This window comes from Neodiprion lecontei, chromosome 6 (assembly GCF_021901455.1).
Source record: "Neodiprion lecontei isolate iyNeoLeco1 chromosome 6, iyNeoLeco1.1, whole genome shotgun sequence".
In the NCBI taxonomy this organism is placed as follows: Eukaryota; Metazoa; Arthropoda; class Insecta; order Hymenoptera; family Diprionidae; genus Neodiprion; species Neodiprion lecontei.
In genome coordinates, this window is record NC_060265.1 from 24,524,141 (window position 1) to 24,540,188 (window position 16,048).

At 31.8% G+C, this 16,048-nt stretch overlaps 1 protein-coding gene across 7 annotated transcripts in view; it reads right to left on the bottom strand.

Annotated features, from left to right (window-relative positions):
• The window catches only part of LOC107223050 (heterogeneous nuclear ribonucleoprotein 27C), a 33,008-nt gene that overhangs the window by 5,136 nt on the left and 11,824 nt on the right, over positions 1 to 16,048 (bottom strand). For 5 of the 7 annotated variants that reach the window (XM_046743602.1, XM_046743600.1, XM_046743604.1 and 2 more), the window contains one exon: positions 12,759 to 12,914. In XM_046743602.1, coding sequence (XP_046599558.1) covers positions 12,759 to 12,914 — 156 coding nt within the window. Of the gene's footprint in view, positions 1 to 166; positions 853 to 11,103; positions 11,807 to 12,758; positions 12,915 to 16,048 lie in introns of those variants that run through there. The other 2 variants (XM_046743601.1, XM_046743603.1) reach the window with 2 other exon arrangements.

A 16,048-nucleotide genomic window follows, 5' to 3' on the forward strand; every position in this document is an offset into this window, starting at 1 on the left:
ATATCAAGATACCTTTAATACCAAGGCGGAAAGTTTAAAAATAATTTCATTGAATATTTTTCAATTTCACGTTAAGACGAAGAGTAAAAAAAAGTATCTTGACTAACAACTAAGCGATCGATGCATTGCCTACATAAAAGAGAATTAAACATAACGCTCCGAACCGAAATTAATGATGTCAAAGAGGTTCGGTTCAAGCAAGCTCACCAAATTCCTTTCATTTTTTTTTTTGTTTTTTTTTTTCAAACATCGACACGTCTGTAAGATATGTGCATAATTCTGAGACATCATTAAAACCTGATCCATAACAAGACTACATCTGATATTCCATCAATAATTTTCTCAGCTATGATAGCAGAAAAAAATATATGACTTGACTTAGTGCAGACTGAAGATGAAGACTTGTTACACGATACGTAATAACAATAATGAATATGTAAGCTTTCCAAAGCTGCAGGTAATGGCAACGGAGTTTTGATTGCGTGGCGATAGAAACTGTCGCCTTTGAAGAATAAATCTATGATGAAACGTATATCGCGATATGTAAGAGCGAACATTGGATATTACAGCATAGTTCAGTGATACAGGAAAGAAACATATTTTACGAGACGAAGAAACTTTAACGAAGAAACGCAACAATTCGAGCCACTGCAGGTGAAAAAGCTTGAATATTCCTTATTTTTTTGTTTTGTTTTTGTTGGGACGCGCATAAAACACTGCACCAGTCGCGCAACGCTATATGGGTATGACTGTTTTCAATGAAACTGGAAACAGTGGTCCACCTCTACACCCTCTTTCTTTATACACCCAGATCAACGATACGTGTTGTGTGAGTATATGTATATCTTTCATCTGAAACCATAAGATATGAAATGTATATAGATAATAATAAAGTGGTGTCGTTACTTTTTTTTTTTTCTAGAAAAAAAAAAGAAAGAGTAAGTGCATGATCCAAAGGAAATCTGGAAATACATAATAAACGTATAATTTGGCAAATGGATAGAAACTTGTCCTTCATATCTGTTATGAGCTTGTGCAGTGTTTTAAGTCTCTCAACGCGGATAATATCGTAACGGGTTAGTAACGAGGCGCGGGGTTTTGCCAAAGATTCGGTTCAGGTGGTGGGTTCGTTTGGGCAGGCAGTAGGATATTATATTTGAAAGAAAATCATTATTTAATCATTCATAACTATACCAATGTATTTCATGAATATGATTCGTTTCGTTTTTTTATTTCCTTTTTTTTTGTTTATTTTTTTTTTTTTTCTTTCATATTATATTATGCTTAATTAATCCACTAGAAACACCGTTAAGTATATTATATTTTGTTTAATAATAATAATCATAATGACAATCATAATAATCATAATAATCGTAATAGTTATGCAGTACTGCAGTGTTCAATTATTAGGATACCTTTACAATGTACCTACACTGTGGTTATTATTTTTAATCGTAGCATATTACAACAGGACATAAACAACTTCTGTAATTATTGTTTCCAACTACGGTTAGAGAGGAGGATCTAATGTATTAATTATTATTATTTTATTATTGAATTATCTTGCATTTAATTAGATAGCATAATTAATTACGGCTATAATTACTGGAACATTTTTTTATTCTTTTTTTCGTTACCAACTCATGTTTCTTTCTATCTTAGTTTCGCGCGCGGTGTTTTCTTTCTTTCAATCAATTCAATTTCTCTCTCTCTCTCTCTTTCTCAATATATTTTCTCTCTTTCGCGCACATACTTTTTCTTGCTTTCCTTCTTTCGATAATCAGTCAATCAATCAATCAATCAATTACTGGATGAAACAATCAATGAAACAGTCAATCCACAATCTCCCTCCCTCTCCTTCCACCTTTCCCTCTCTCGTCCTGTTTCTCTCTCATACCTTTCATACCTCTCGTGCCTTTCGTTTTCTCTCTTTCACTCATTCTCTCAACCACTGTACAACTAAGGGCACTAATTTACGATTTTTGTTTCTCTCCTCTAATTAAATCTTTATTGATAATCGTTTAAATCTATATTGTTTATTCCTCTTTCTCACTCTCTTTTTCTCTCTTTTGCGCTCTCTTTTCACTCAACACCTAAAATTAGGGTAACGATAATCCTCTATTTTTCTATATTTTCGGAGTAAACACGGCGTTTTTTAATTACGGAAATTATAAAACAAAGATTAAACAAAAAAAAAAAACAAACGAATAGTGCTACCTTCTCGTGTATTTTTGTGCAACAAAATTTCCCAAGTACCGACGCGAATATTTTAAATAGAAATCTTAACGGCTTCAACGTTTACAATAAGATTCAAAAATAACAATAAAAACAAGAATAAACGTATTTTTTACAATGGCTAAGCCTTCGCGTTTCACTTCATTAACGACAATGACGAAGGTTAATCAATTAATTTCAGATCTGTTGAATTATACGCGTTCGTTAATACTGCATAATTTTCGAATTATTATCAATTTTGGTAAAGTTTATGATAAATGGTATCACCTCGCCTATTTCCTTTTTTTTTTCTACTTTTTGTTTCTCTCTCTACATCTAGTCTCAGAATAAATGACTTGGAAATTTGAATTGTTATAATTGACGTGCGAATAAGAAATGTGTAAGAAAAATTTAACTGTTAGATTTTTGTTGCATAAAAATAAACGAAAGTCATTGATGTTGTGCAATAGCCACGGATAGTTAGCTTCGATTTGGAAATATTGCGTTGAAACTTAAATTTTTTCTATCCCCCTTTCATCATCTGTGCACTTTCGTCACACGTAACACTAACAACTTATCTATCTACCATTTATTTATGTAATCAATAAGTTATTTTAGCTGGCAATCTTATTAAAAATCTGTGTGGCGCGCTCGTTTAATATTGTAGTAAATTGATATAACCTAGCCTGTGATACGTACACTAATTGTCACATGTATGTACTCAAAAATAAGCGATACAAGTAACACTTTAATATAGTTAATTATTATGATCCTTAAGAACACAATGGTTGGCATTTTGTTTGTTTGTTTGTTGTTTGTTTGTTTGTTTTGTCTTCTTAGTTTCTTTTTTCTTTTCATTTTATGTTTAATTAAACGTTAATATGATATTTGTTTTCAATGTTAGATAGTGACTCGCAATATAGAGAGTTGACGTTTTTTTTTTTTTTAAAGCTACTCTGGATAATAATAATTTATAATACATATGTACATAAATTATCTTAATCAATATAATTACGGATTTATCTATCAATATTATCACGGCATTATTTGTTCATCTTTCTTTAGTATTATTCGAGAAATTCTTTCGATCTATCGTATGGATGTGATAGTATAACAATATTCAACCGTTCTAATCATTTTTCGTATAGTCAACAAAATTATCAATTAATTGTACAGAGTAGATTCTTTCCCTATTTTTTTTTTTTTTCTTCTTTTTATTCTTGTTTATCCTAAATTTTGCCAATCACAGATCACGTGTCACTTATTCCGTAGATACATTTATATGCAACTATATTGTTTATTTATGTATTTAATTATTTATTTAATTAACTTTTAATTTTTGTTATCTTTCTTTAAATATAATAGCCTTCGTATGTATGTAATATAGGTAATACCGATTACTTGTAATTAAAATTATCATCTTGAATAAATTTTACTTTGTCGTTTCCTTATGCTAGGTTCATTTGTTGTTTTCTAAACTTCTTGTATTATCCTCAATGATAGTTAAGCCTAAGTAGACACGACAATATTTCCAAATCTCAACAAAAGCTGACCACCACCTAACTTGTGTAAAGGACACGCTAAACTTTTCTTTCGTTCTCATTTGTATTTGTTTTTTCTTTTTTTTTTTTTGTTCATCAATGCGAGTGTTTCAAAATTCGTCGTCTTCGACACTATTTGGGAGGATATCAAATATGCAGGGGAATTTAATCATATATTATACACACATACGTCTACACGTAGATATACGTGAAAAAAATAATATATCGGTTTTGTTGATATTGGAAGAAAAAAAAAAAAAAAAAATTTGAAACAAAAAGAAGAGAAAGGAAAAAACGTGTATATTTCATATATATATATATGTATATATATATATATATATATATATAAATAATTGAGCACACTACCGCCGTTCAGTTCAAAAGGACAAGTTCTATCAAGTCACAAAATTATTCACCATAATTATAGATATAATCAATTAACATTTCTCATCAGATATTTTGCTCAAAAGAACAGTTTCTATATATTTTTTTTTCATCTTTTCATGCGAGTGGTAGTGAAACTAACAGCAACTTCCAGAGTCTGATTATTGTAAATTGTATTACGATATATACATCAGTCCAGTGTTCAGTGAATGAGGGATTCGTTAAACGAGCTGTTCCTATATCCGTGGAAATCGAATTGTCCGTCAGTTTTAAGTTTTAGATTACAAGTTTGCTCGCCGTATCAAGTGGAAAATTTACGTTCTTTCTTTCTTCCTTCCGATGAAACTCCAATTGATATCATCGATTGGTAATTTCTAAGGGATAAAGAAATGCGATCAATTTTTCGTAAAATTTCTGAACAAACTTGTAATCTCAAAAGATGAAAACAAGCAAACAAGATCAATTTTCCATGACAAGACTTGATCGTCACATGAAATTCCACATATACAGGAACATCAATTTGGAAACCACTCAAAATTTCTGTCTATTGAACAATTAACAGTAAAATTTATCATTTATCTACTGTATACAGTGTTCACGGCAGAAAGTTTACGTAGGTATATTTATTGCGTTATTCTGAAAATCTATTTCGGTATAACGTCGTGATAATTCATATTGCGGGATTTTATCCCAGCTCGTGATAAATTTTAGTACGTTTTCTTTCAGGACTATACTTTCAATTTACACGATAAATAAAAAAAGCCTGCGTAATTTCTCAACGACGAACAGAAGTACTGAACTTTTTGCAAGCCTAGCATACTCCCGGATTACCAATACTTGCAGGCAATAAAAACGAAGGACGAAGCTCTTATAAATTTGGATTGTGAAAATTGTTCATTTTCGTACAAGGAGGTAACTCTCTGACAGCCAACACTGTACACTTCAGTCCAGTGTATAGGTGTAGAAATAGTAGTGGTAGTGGTAGTGGTACTAGTAGCAGTAGCAGTAGCAGTAGCAGTAGTTGGTAGTGGTAGCAGTGGTAGTTTGTATACATGTTCTGTTGAACAGTTATTAGTAAAACGTAGTTACCTAGTGTATACAGAATACGCGATCTACCATATCATAGGGACAAATAACATATATAATATTATTATTTTTTTTCTTGCAATAAATAGTTTTGTAATATTCTTGTTTTTTTAGAAGTATATATGTTATGTTACCATGTTATATCCTAAGTGTCACAGCTTGCGTATATTATGGTCATATTTACCCGGATCTTAAATGCAACAAGCAACTTAGCTTATTTCGTAATCATAATCAGTAATTAACATTTAGAATAGGTTTTTTTTTTCTTTCTTTCTTTCTTTATGATTATTTACCGTATAACTCTTAATTCGAAAACTTATCAATTAAGGCTTATTTGAGTTTGAGTTAAGTAAGGCTTCGATCATCCACTTTACATATACAACTAGAGATAATATTTCGGGTCCCGACTGACTTAGAAACGTACAAAGTGCCTATTGCAGATAAACAGTACATGTACGAGCTATATGTTTAATAATTTAAATTTTTAATTTAATTTAATAATTTTCCGTTACTTTTCGTTTCTTTCTTTCTCTCTTTCTTTCTCTTGCTTGCTTGCTTGCTTGCTTGCTTGCTTGCTTGCTTGCTTTCGCTTTCTCTTTTCCTCTTAAATTTATATATACGAAAAAGTAGATAAGTTTGATACACTGTTGCCTAGTGTAGGGCTAAAATCAGAATTATTTTGACACAAAAGCTACAGCTCTATGAGGTATATTCGAAAATGCTTAAATTATATTTACGTGCTAGGATGAAACAGTCGTGTTTTTAGCCATGTTTATGCGAAAATATTACATTCAATTATGCTATACAACGCGCAATTAATACCTATTCTCTTTCGATTTACAACGCGCAATTCGACTGTCACAACCGTATCCTTATTATTTCTTTTTCATGGATGTTTCGTGTCGATACTATTATACATATAATTACTATCATGATTATTATTGTTGTTGTTGTTGTTGTTGTTGTTGTTGTTGTTGTTCTTGTTGTTGTTGGTGCTGTTGCTGTTGTTGTTGTTGTTGTTGTTATTCATTTACAAAATGCAATTCAGTAAATACACGTGATTTTGGAAATTACTTTTGCAAATTTTGAGGAATTGACCCGGGTTTTTTTTTAGAAATTTTGTAAGAAAGAAAAAAACGAGTCAGTGAAACAAAAAAAAAAATAAAAAATAAAAAAATGGAACAAATTGACGTCGTTACATTTGTCGTCGATAATTTAAATACTGCCTAATTTATTGAACGTTCTCAAGTTACGCCTAGTAATGTTTACAATGAAACAAATGCGAACGATGTAGATATTTAATTATGATTTGAAGTGGTAATTGGAGAAATTAATCTATCTATGTAAATGGAGAGTATAAATTCATGCTTCAACTTTCGCATAAACACGACAATATCCTTAATAGTTTAATAATCACTGAGCCAAGACCGCACAACATTGCGGTTGAATATTATACAAGGATTTAAAATAAGGGGCACTTGGGGTAAATATGACAATAACATAATCCTTCAAGAAAACTTTCCTACTATGTAGTCCTTACAACCGTTTATTACTTTAATTAATAACCTCAACTCTAACGTAGTGTAATAGAAGTAATAGTAATAGTGTTTTTTTGCTTTTAATCCGTTACTGCTAGGCTTACCACATACATAATAGTAGACAATAGTTATTATATTTTATTCTTCATATGATTAGTAAATAGGTATAGTAATAATAATTCATTAATTAAATCCTTATGGTTTCAAGCATATACCACATCGTTTATATGATTCCATCTAATATATATCCATTAATATTTTCAAAAAAAAAAAAAACCAGAAAAAATGTTTTTTTTTTTTGTAGAATATAGTAATAATGTAATTATTCAAGTAGTATTCATATATATGTGTTGTCGCAATATTGGACAGAGAACATGCGCATTGGCCAGGAGCATGTCTAATTCGTAATGGAACCAACAAAAAGAACGTATTGTTATCATTTTCTTTTCTAACGCCGAAATCCGATCTGATCTATCATCTTACTTCCAAATTTTAGAAAAATGATTGCCGCGAAAAACTGTCTAATAAAATCTAATTATCCTACTTTGCAAACACTTTTCCCCATCACCATCATCAAATGTTTAAAACATTTGGTATCGGTAAACAACTTCGCAATTAAAAAAAAATTGCTGGTAATTTGGGATATATAATTTAATTTTATATTGAGTAGGACAACTTCGTAGAAAATTTCCGAGGACTCGAGTCAGTTAAAGATCAAATTGGACTTCAATCGTGTATCAAACGCACAAGTTACAGTCCATCGTTCTTGCAAATGGCGCTTTTTTTTTTCTTTTTCGTTCTTTCTTATTCTTTAAAAAACAATGGATATGGAGGTCGAGCGAGCGAGCGAGCTAAAGAACTTTTTTCCTTAATATTTCGGGGACGCGATCTTACCAATACAAAGCTAAAAGTACAAGTAGTTCATTACAGTAATATTTTTTTATTTGTTTTCTTCATTATTTATTTTTATTTACCGACGTAACGTTATACCTTACATCTCACTATAACCTGATAAAAGTCAATCATCAATACCCATTAGACTGTACAGTCATGCCTTATTCGTGCAGCAAGTGAGAGTCATTAGTTTTTTTCCTTCTTTCTAATACAATATCATTAAGAATGCGCAACGAATTTCAATCACCGAGACACGGAAATCACAAAAAGAAATAAAAAAATTATCAAGTAAAAAAAAAAAAAAAATAATTCAATAATTCAATGTATTTGAACCCGAATTACAATCTATTTTTAATTCATTTCGGAACAATAACTCATTATACTCGGTACATATTACAGAAGCTAATAAATAAGGTACGTCGCATAATTGATTACGTATGAATGTATGTAACAATAAAAGAAAAAAGATTATCGTAAATCGTGAATTTTGAATGCATTTTACCTCCATGTATTTTTCCTACTTAGGCTAACGACTAATAGGCGTAAGAATAAACTTGATTGTTGTGAAAACTTTGTCCAGTAGAGGAAAGGGAAAAAAAGAAAAAGATGAAGAATTATTAGCCATTGATTGAAGAAGGAAAAAATAAAAAGCCTAGTTGTCGCATGCATCAGGTATTGCACCACGATGTTCAAATGCCTCCTCCTCCTCCTCCTCCCCCCCCCCCCCCTCCTCCTCATCCCTGCGCAAACTGTTAAAACCTTTGTTTTCTATTATTATTATCATTTCTCATATACTCCCCATCTTTGCAAGTGCGTTGTCATTCTATTATTATTATTATTTTCAATAGGTATTGTTGTTTTCTTCCTTTTTTGTTTTTTCTTCTTACTTTTCATTCAATATTTCATCCAGAGCACATTCTGTACATTTTTAATTTATTCATACGCATTAAACTCGCCTAAGGCCCTACAACGTAATTTAGAATTTGTATCATCTTATAATCTGCGTTCAGCATAACAATTCCAACCGGATGCCACGAGTTTTTCAAAGTCTTTTTTTTTTTATCTATTATTGTTTGATAAAATCGGAAAGAATTGAATTCGAAGATAGATGTGAATAATTTGAAAAGAAAATTTAATGATACACATGAAAATTCTATATGGAGTAAAAAAAAAAAAAAACAATAACAAGGAAAAGGGCGAAAGATTAAGAAAACAAAATACAGAAGAAGAGACGTATCGTGACAGTGCTGCGTATATTGCAATTAATGTGGAATAAACGTAATACGAATTTTTTCGTTCATACATAATTCTTTTTTTTTCCCCCAACTAAGTTGTCAGTAGAGTTTACAACCCCGCTAAAGGCAGGCACACACGCTATAGAATTAAAGATGTTGAAAACTTTTCCTATTTACGGTTTGTATATTCAATACGGTCAATAATGATAAAAAACCACAGTCCGGTATATATCCAGTCTTTGTGTGCAGGTTTGCTTGCTTCAATAGCTCGCATGTCCCGGAATTATTCAAATATATTATTATATAACTTCATTTAAATATCAATATTTAATCGACCTAATATAGTAGCTAATTAAGTTAAACGATAACTAACTATGTGGCATAATTACGATTAGTCAACACAAAACGGAACAAAACTATAGCAAGTGAAAAAAAGGGAAACTGATTATCATATTAAATAAACTGCCCTATTCAATATCAAACTACCAATATATATAGACAAGACGCGTTGGTCGTGAAATCAAACACGTCATGTGAATCTGTATAGCAATAAAGTACAACTTCTCCTCCCCGATACTCTGTCAGATGCCTGTGTGTTATGTATATGAGTTTTGAAATACACGCAGCCTTTTCTGATATAAATTGATGCAATTATTATTACCTGAGTAAACCTGAGAGAAACTGTTATTTATTTAACATTCCGATAGATATAAGAATTTGTAAAATTGTATAATATGAATTATTACCTAGTCAAAATTTCAAAAGTACCAAATACTACGTAATTATTATCGGCCTTAAAATCGAGCCTGTACGTGTATATTGTCAGCAAAAAATTACTTACGATCGTAGTTTTGTCAGTGACTTAATTCAAGAATCACGGGATATGTATGTTAATAGATTTTTAAATGAGTTGTACCGTAAAGTAGAGAAATTCCGTTCAAACCTTGAAACGTTCATGTTTGAAAGTGAATAAGGGATGATTAAGAAACAAAAAAAAAAAAAAATTAAAGAGGCAAAGTTGGCACTTATTCGTTAATCGTTGCTAGAGCAACGTGGAAAATATGATTGGCGCGAATACGAATAGGGCAGAATAACATCAGATTGAATGAAAATTGCCTATTTTCTATCTATTTTAATAAGTCGTTTTTCTCTGTTTAAACATACTAATAATATTGCATTAAATATAAACATATTATTTATACCATTATAATCTTTAATTAATTATTTTAAATAGATTTTCTTGTCTCATAATTTTTCTTTTTCATTATTATTCTTCTTTATTTTAATTTTAATTATAACATACTGCAACGCACCCCAGTTTCATTAAAAATGTATGTACAATATGGAAATTCTCTACAATAATTTATTTACTTCTTTAATTAATTATTTACCGTTAACTTACGTGTTTCTCATCACTTTTACTATGCTTAAAAACTTCTTTACTTTATCATTAAGATAATAATAAGAATAATAATAATAGTAGTAGTGCTAGTGTTTCTTTTCTCTTTAAATCTCTTTTTTTTTTTCTTTTATACAATACAGATAGCCTTAGTTAATTTCACTATGTTTTAACGCATGATCTGAACCGTTATTTCATTTCCTATGTTTATTCGTTAATCAAATAATCAACAATGGACAGTAATTAGTGGTAAGATTGGTTTGATTGAGCTCCCCTTAAGTTTCCTTGTTGTGTTGATCCCAGAATATATTGCGAGCTGCGTCTAAGTTACTCGGAATGATTCCGTCCATGTTAAAACTCTCACTGTATCCTAAGAATAACGAACCAAGAAAAGTGCTGGACACCAGAAACCCGAAATCAACGAAATTTTCGTCTCCAATTTGCACATACCAACCAGATTAGTATTTCTATTACCGTTTTTTTTTTTTTTTTTTTAATTGTTTACGGTTGTTTTGGTTTCGACCCCCCCCCCCCCCCCCCAAATTTGTTTTGAAACACGCATCCCCACCCCCCGTAAAAATGACAAAAACCCTACACCCATCAGCATATGCACATTCGCATGCGCTGCTCCAAAAGTAAGAAAAAGGTTGTGAAAATTCATCTAACATGAAAGGACGATAAATTTGAGGGAGTAACCTGAAGTAAATAGAAATATAGATTAATACCGCACCGGGTTCAGAGACAGTTAGAAAATTGATGACCTGCGACATTAGCTAATGTGATTCTTGTACGATCCTCAATTTGCTTTTTTCAATTTCCATCCAGCACACTTTCCAATACTACACGCTTTAGCTCGAGGTAAGGTGGATGTGCTTAAATTGATTAGATCGTGGCACGTGATATTTATAGGCAAAACAGACGCGGCTCGTTGTTTGTAACATTAGTGGACAGCCCACTAGATTATTATTTTCTTTTTTTTTTATTTAGATCTATGATAAATCCTCTAGAGTAAATACAATTAAGCCATATATTTAATCAGGTAGACTTTTCAGATCAGCCCCCTACTCGTAGTCGTTAAAAAGTGCACATTTAAAAAGCCCTCCGGTTTAATTAAAATTTACGCACCTAACTACACTGATAAAAATTTGCCACCGCATCGGACAAATGGCTGTCAAGCAGTGACGGTCAAGTTCTTATTGTACAATTGATATTTTTTTTTTTTTTTTGTTTTTTTTTTTTTTTATACTAGAAATAAAACTCTGGGAAGAAAGCCCCGCAGTCAAAACAGAGAAAAGAAAAAAAAAATACAAACAAGGAGAGGAAAACATAATATTATTAACATATCGTGTTATCACACTTTATCTCTAGTATTTATATATTTTCAACACGGAGGATATTCTTAAATACGCACGGATTGACGTTTATTCAGCTATGCATCAAAGAACAGTAGCGAAAACTTGAGGTCATCAGACTTCTCGAAATTTCTTCAACTTGTCTCATCCATATCTGCTATTCCTGCTAATCAATAATGCTCGCTCAACTACACCCTCCGCATCCAATGTTTCGTAGCTCGCTTGCATCATGGGTATTTAATCGTGGTTTTATGCTCTTTGGCATAGGTTTGTTTTTCTCCCTACTTTTTTCACATAGTGTTTTCTTTTTTTTTTTTTTTTTTGAGTTTTTTATGTTTGCTTCTTTTTTTTTTGTATTTTCTACATTTTCCGCATCGACATCAAATCAAAATAACTGATTGATAATATTCAATTGAAGCTTTATAGAATTCGATCATGAAAGTATAAGTATATTGTTGAATAACAAATCAGCGAAAGAAAACCAGCCGCACGTTCGAGGAAGGTATTGAAAATTAAAAAAAAAAATTATCGAAAAAAAATCCAAAGCCATTGATTTGGCATATATGTGTAAAGAAACGATTTATCAAGAAAAGTATCATATCAAACAAAATTGAATTAAAAAAATACATTTCACTCGTCGTATTCGATTTCGTGAGTTGAAATAAAAAGTTTTTCGGAAATCCAATGGTGGCGGTAGTCAGCTCCATAGATTGAAAAACTTTAGTGCGAATTTGATACGAATTGCAATGCTTGCTCAAGTAACAAGTAGTAGACGAATAACCGAGTGTACACTTCTAACGAGGCGTTGATATTTCTTGAATACCATTGGTCAATTTTCGATTCTGTTACCGTTCCAAGTTTTAATACAAAATTGAAGAATTGGAACGACGAGACGTTGTGTACCAAGAATAGAATCTACCAAGCTGACGACGCCAGAGAGTAACGTATTAACCAAAGACAATAAACAAAAAAAATCTATAAGAAAACCCACGAGCAAGGCCAGGCCATTTAGCGCACTTCTCTATCTTGGGTCAAGTAAAATGGTCATGAGGTGGGCCACTCTTTGAAATCAAAGCCTTGCTGGCCAGGTTTAGGCGCGCTGGCGGCATACCCACCTTGGTTGCTTTCTCCACCCTGGTAAGATCGCTGAGGATAACTAGTATCTGCGTAACTCCCATATCCAGAATACCCACTGTAATCCGGCGTCTTGGCAGAGCTGCTGCTCGAACCTGGAGCCCCGGAGCCAGTAGTCTGCCTAGAGTACATGTCCCCTGCAACACCATCGTCAAACAAAAAAACTTCAGCTAAAGTATCGATTCGAACCTGTCGACTACCACTGTCTAGATCTGATTTTGAAATATAACAAAACAGGTTCTCCTTTCATATGCAGAAGGCTTTGAAAGGAGTGGCGATATATTCTTCAAATGTTTCCAATTCTCCAATCAATCAACCGAATGGGGATAATTCACTTGGTTCTACGTAAATCCAATCAAACTAATCAAACTTTTTTCTTCCTCTTCTTCTTCGATAAACAAAATCTAAAATATGTCTCTCATTGTGATTATGTCGTAAAGAATAACAAGAATAGATAAGCAAGCCACATTCCTTAACAATTGTAAATAGGGGGAAGGACACATCAAATTAGTCATTCGCGTCACTTGTATTAATCTGTTTGAAATAAAAGAAGCTCATTGTATGCGTTACATGATTTTGTGTCCGTTAGCTAGAATCATTATTGTCTAGTTGTAAAATAATAACCACAAGCCATGTATTGTGTTCTTTCAAACAATCAAACAAAAAAGCCCAAGTACCATTTATTTAAACAAAAAATTAGCAAGTAAATCTGTAACAGGCACACATCAAGCAAACGAACAAAAAAAAATTCTGGCCGAATTAATAGATAAAAATTGCGTAACAAAAATTGTAATGTTACGTAACATTTTCATTCTATAAAAGCGGCCCTTACGCCTGTAAGAATCTCAAGTTATAAGAACAATTGCTGTTATTGGCAGTTTCTACTTCGTTATACTAAAAATCACGTTATTAATACGGGTATAATATTATTCTATTTTAGTAACTTATGTTCGTTATTCGTCATGCTGCTAGTTCATTAAACCATGGAAAGGAAATCAGAAGACATGTCAATCAGGATCGCATAATAAAGCAGCGAGGATTGTGAAAATAGAAATCGTTAATGCCAGCAATATTCACTACCTAAGCCTTTTTCTAACGTTTACAGCCTGTGGCTAACTGTACTTGTGAAAGCAGTCAATGCTAAGACTGGCTATTCAATCTGCCTCAATATCAACTACCAAAATTAAAGTCTAATTTTGATGAATGTGTACTTAACTAAAGACCAACGAAAGCAGAACCGAAAGAATATTCAGTTATAGATAAAAAAAAAGAAAGAATTTGATACTGTTCAAAATGAAGTAAAATCTTATGAGGTGGATATTCCTGTATCTCGTGTTGGATTGAAATCTCACCAACTGAGTTTTTCATTTTCGGATATTCGCAAATAGTTCTACACAGAATTGAATAATGTCTAAATTACGATATATTCATTAATCGATAAACAATAACAATAGTTGCGTTAAACAATATCACAAGCTAGGAAATAAAAATCATAATTACAATACAGGTACCTATACTTTGTTACCGTTCATACAGAATGTTTACTATTAATTCGGTCCAGAGGAAGATATGGCCTTGGATAGGAGTGGGAGTGCACTATCCTACACTACCAACATTAGTTTTTTGTACAGTTTGAATCCATCTACTAGAGAACAATTTTATCAGTAAATAATAGAAAAAAAAAAGAATGAAATTACACATCTACAATCTGGAGTTCTACTCATTGTCCAATAAAATATTAATATATTCTATTGCAATTTTATGACGCCCAATTATCATACGAATCGACAGATGTAAGTAACATTATTAATCAGGTGTACAGGCAGCCCCTGATAACAAATGTCGAAGTTTATTTCCAGCAAATATCGTGGCAAACAGTTGCTTTGGAAGAAATGTTTAATTTTGATTTCGAAATGGAATCAAATAGGATCCATGACTAATTTGTTTTCATCAAATTCACTCTCATCTTTCGTTTGACATTCCAACATTTTCTACCTAATTAAACATAAACGTAAACTTTTCAAAGAATGACTTGATTCTTCATCATTGTTGGAAACTTAAAGTTACCAGATAAGAAATTTCATGGATCATGTAAGTAATCAACTTTACCATTAGTGGGTCGAGAACAAAATGTACTGTCTATTTACAGACGACGATGTAAAAAAGACAGCGGAATGTTTGAAGAAACAAAGAATCGAAACGCAGTTATTACAGCGTCAAAACATTTCTGCCATAATATGTGTTAATAAAATACCGATTTCAATTCCGATTCAATTTTGTTTTAAAATCTGTCAGATGAGCTATTAATATTAAACGGGGGCTGCGTGTAGACGCAACTCAACCCCTTGAACACACATGAAATACGTAAAGGTGACATATACAGGTTGACCTGTTATCTGTACAATTGAAGCCATACATCGGCTACGTGGTATAGTCTATTGTATGCAAAACATACGTTACACGACAATGATTTCATTAACGCTGCTTGAAAAGAAACATTCCACACAAGTCTGACAATTTTATTTCCCTGTTATGTTTCAATTGTGAGATTTAAATTCGTACAACTGGAGCAAATATTTGTGCCATCATTTTAATATTGTTAATAAATGTTGATGTCAAGAATTGTCTGGTGTCAACTTAGTCCAACAAAGAGATGGAAACAGGAAATTTGGCGAAGCCAGGTAATACTAGTGCTAGTTTTAGTCCGGAGTCCAGAGTTATGACTGAAAATGCACTTTCTATTACAGACCAACAATTTTTCGATGTTGTAGAAAATCGTTTAGAAAAAAAAATAATTGAGAATGTACGGAGAACTATAACAAGTGTACAAACTTAGGTGAACGAAGCAACATTTCAAAATCGAAAACCATGGATATCCTGAATTTGTCAATATACGTGTTCATAATAGAGATCTGATCCATGTGTACGAAGCAATGATAAATAATTACGACATAAACGATATTTATCACATATATCCAAGAATTGACCAAAACTGGTATTAGTGGAAAGATTGCGAAGCTTATGAACCTGATAAAAAAATTTAAAAAAAAAATCATTAGGAGAGATTAGTGGTGTGTTGATTGGGATACATCGATATGCAAATAAATATGTCAGACTCTCCTGAATCAGCAAACAAGTTTCAGAAATCAGTCTAAATTGAACAAAAGTAAATAAACGTTGCTAATTAAAAGAATAGAGTTCGTTTTAATACAATAATATGCATACTTAAAGGCAAATAGCTACATCGATTAAAAATATCCATTTAGTTATG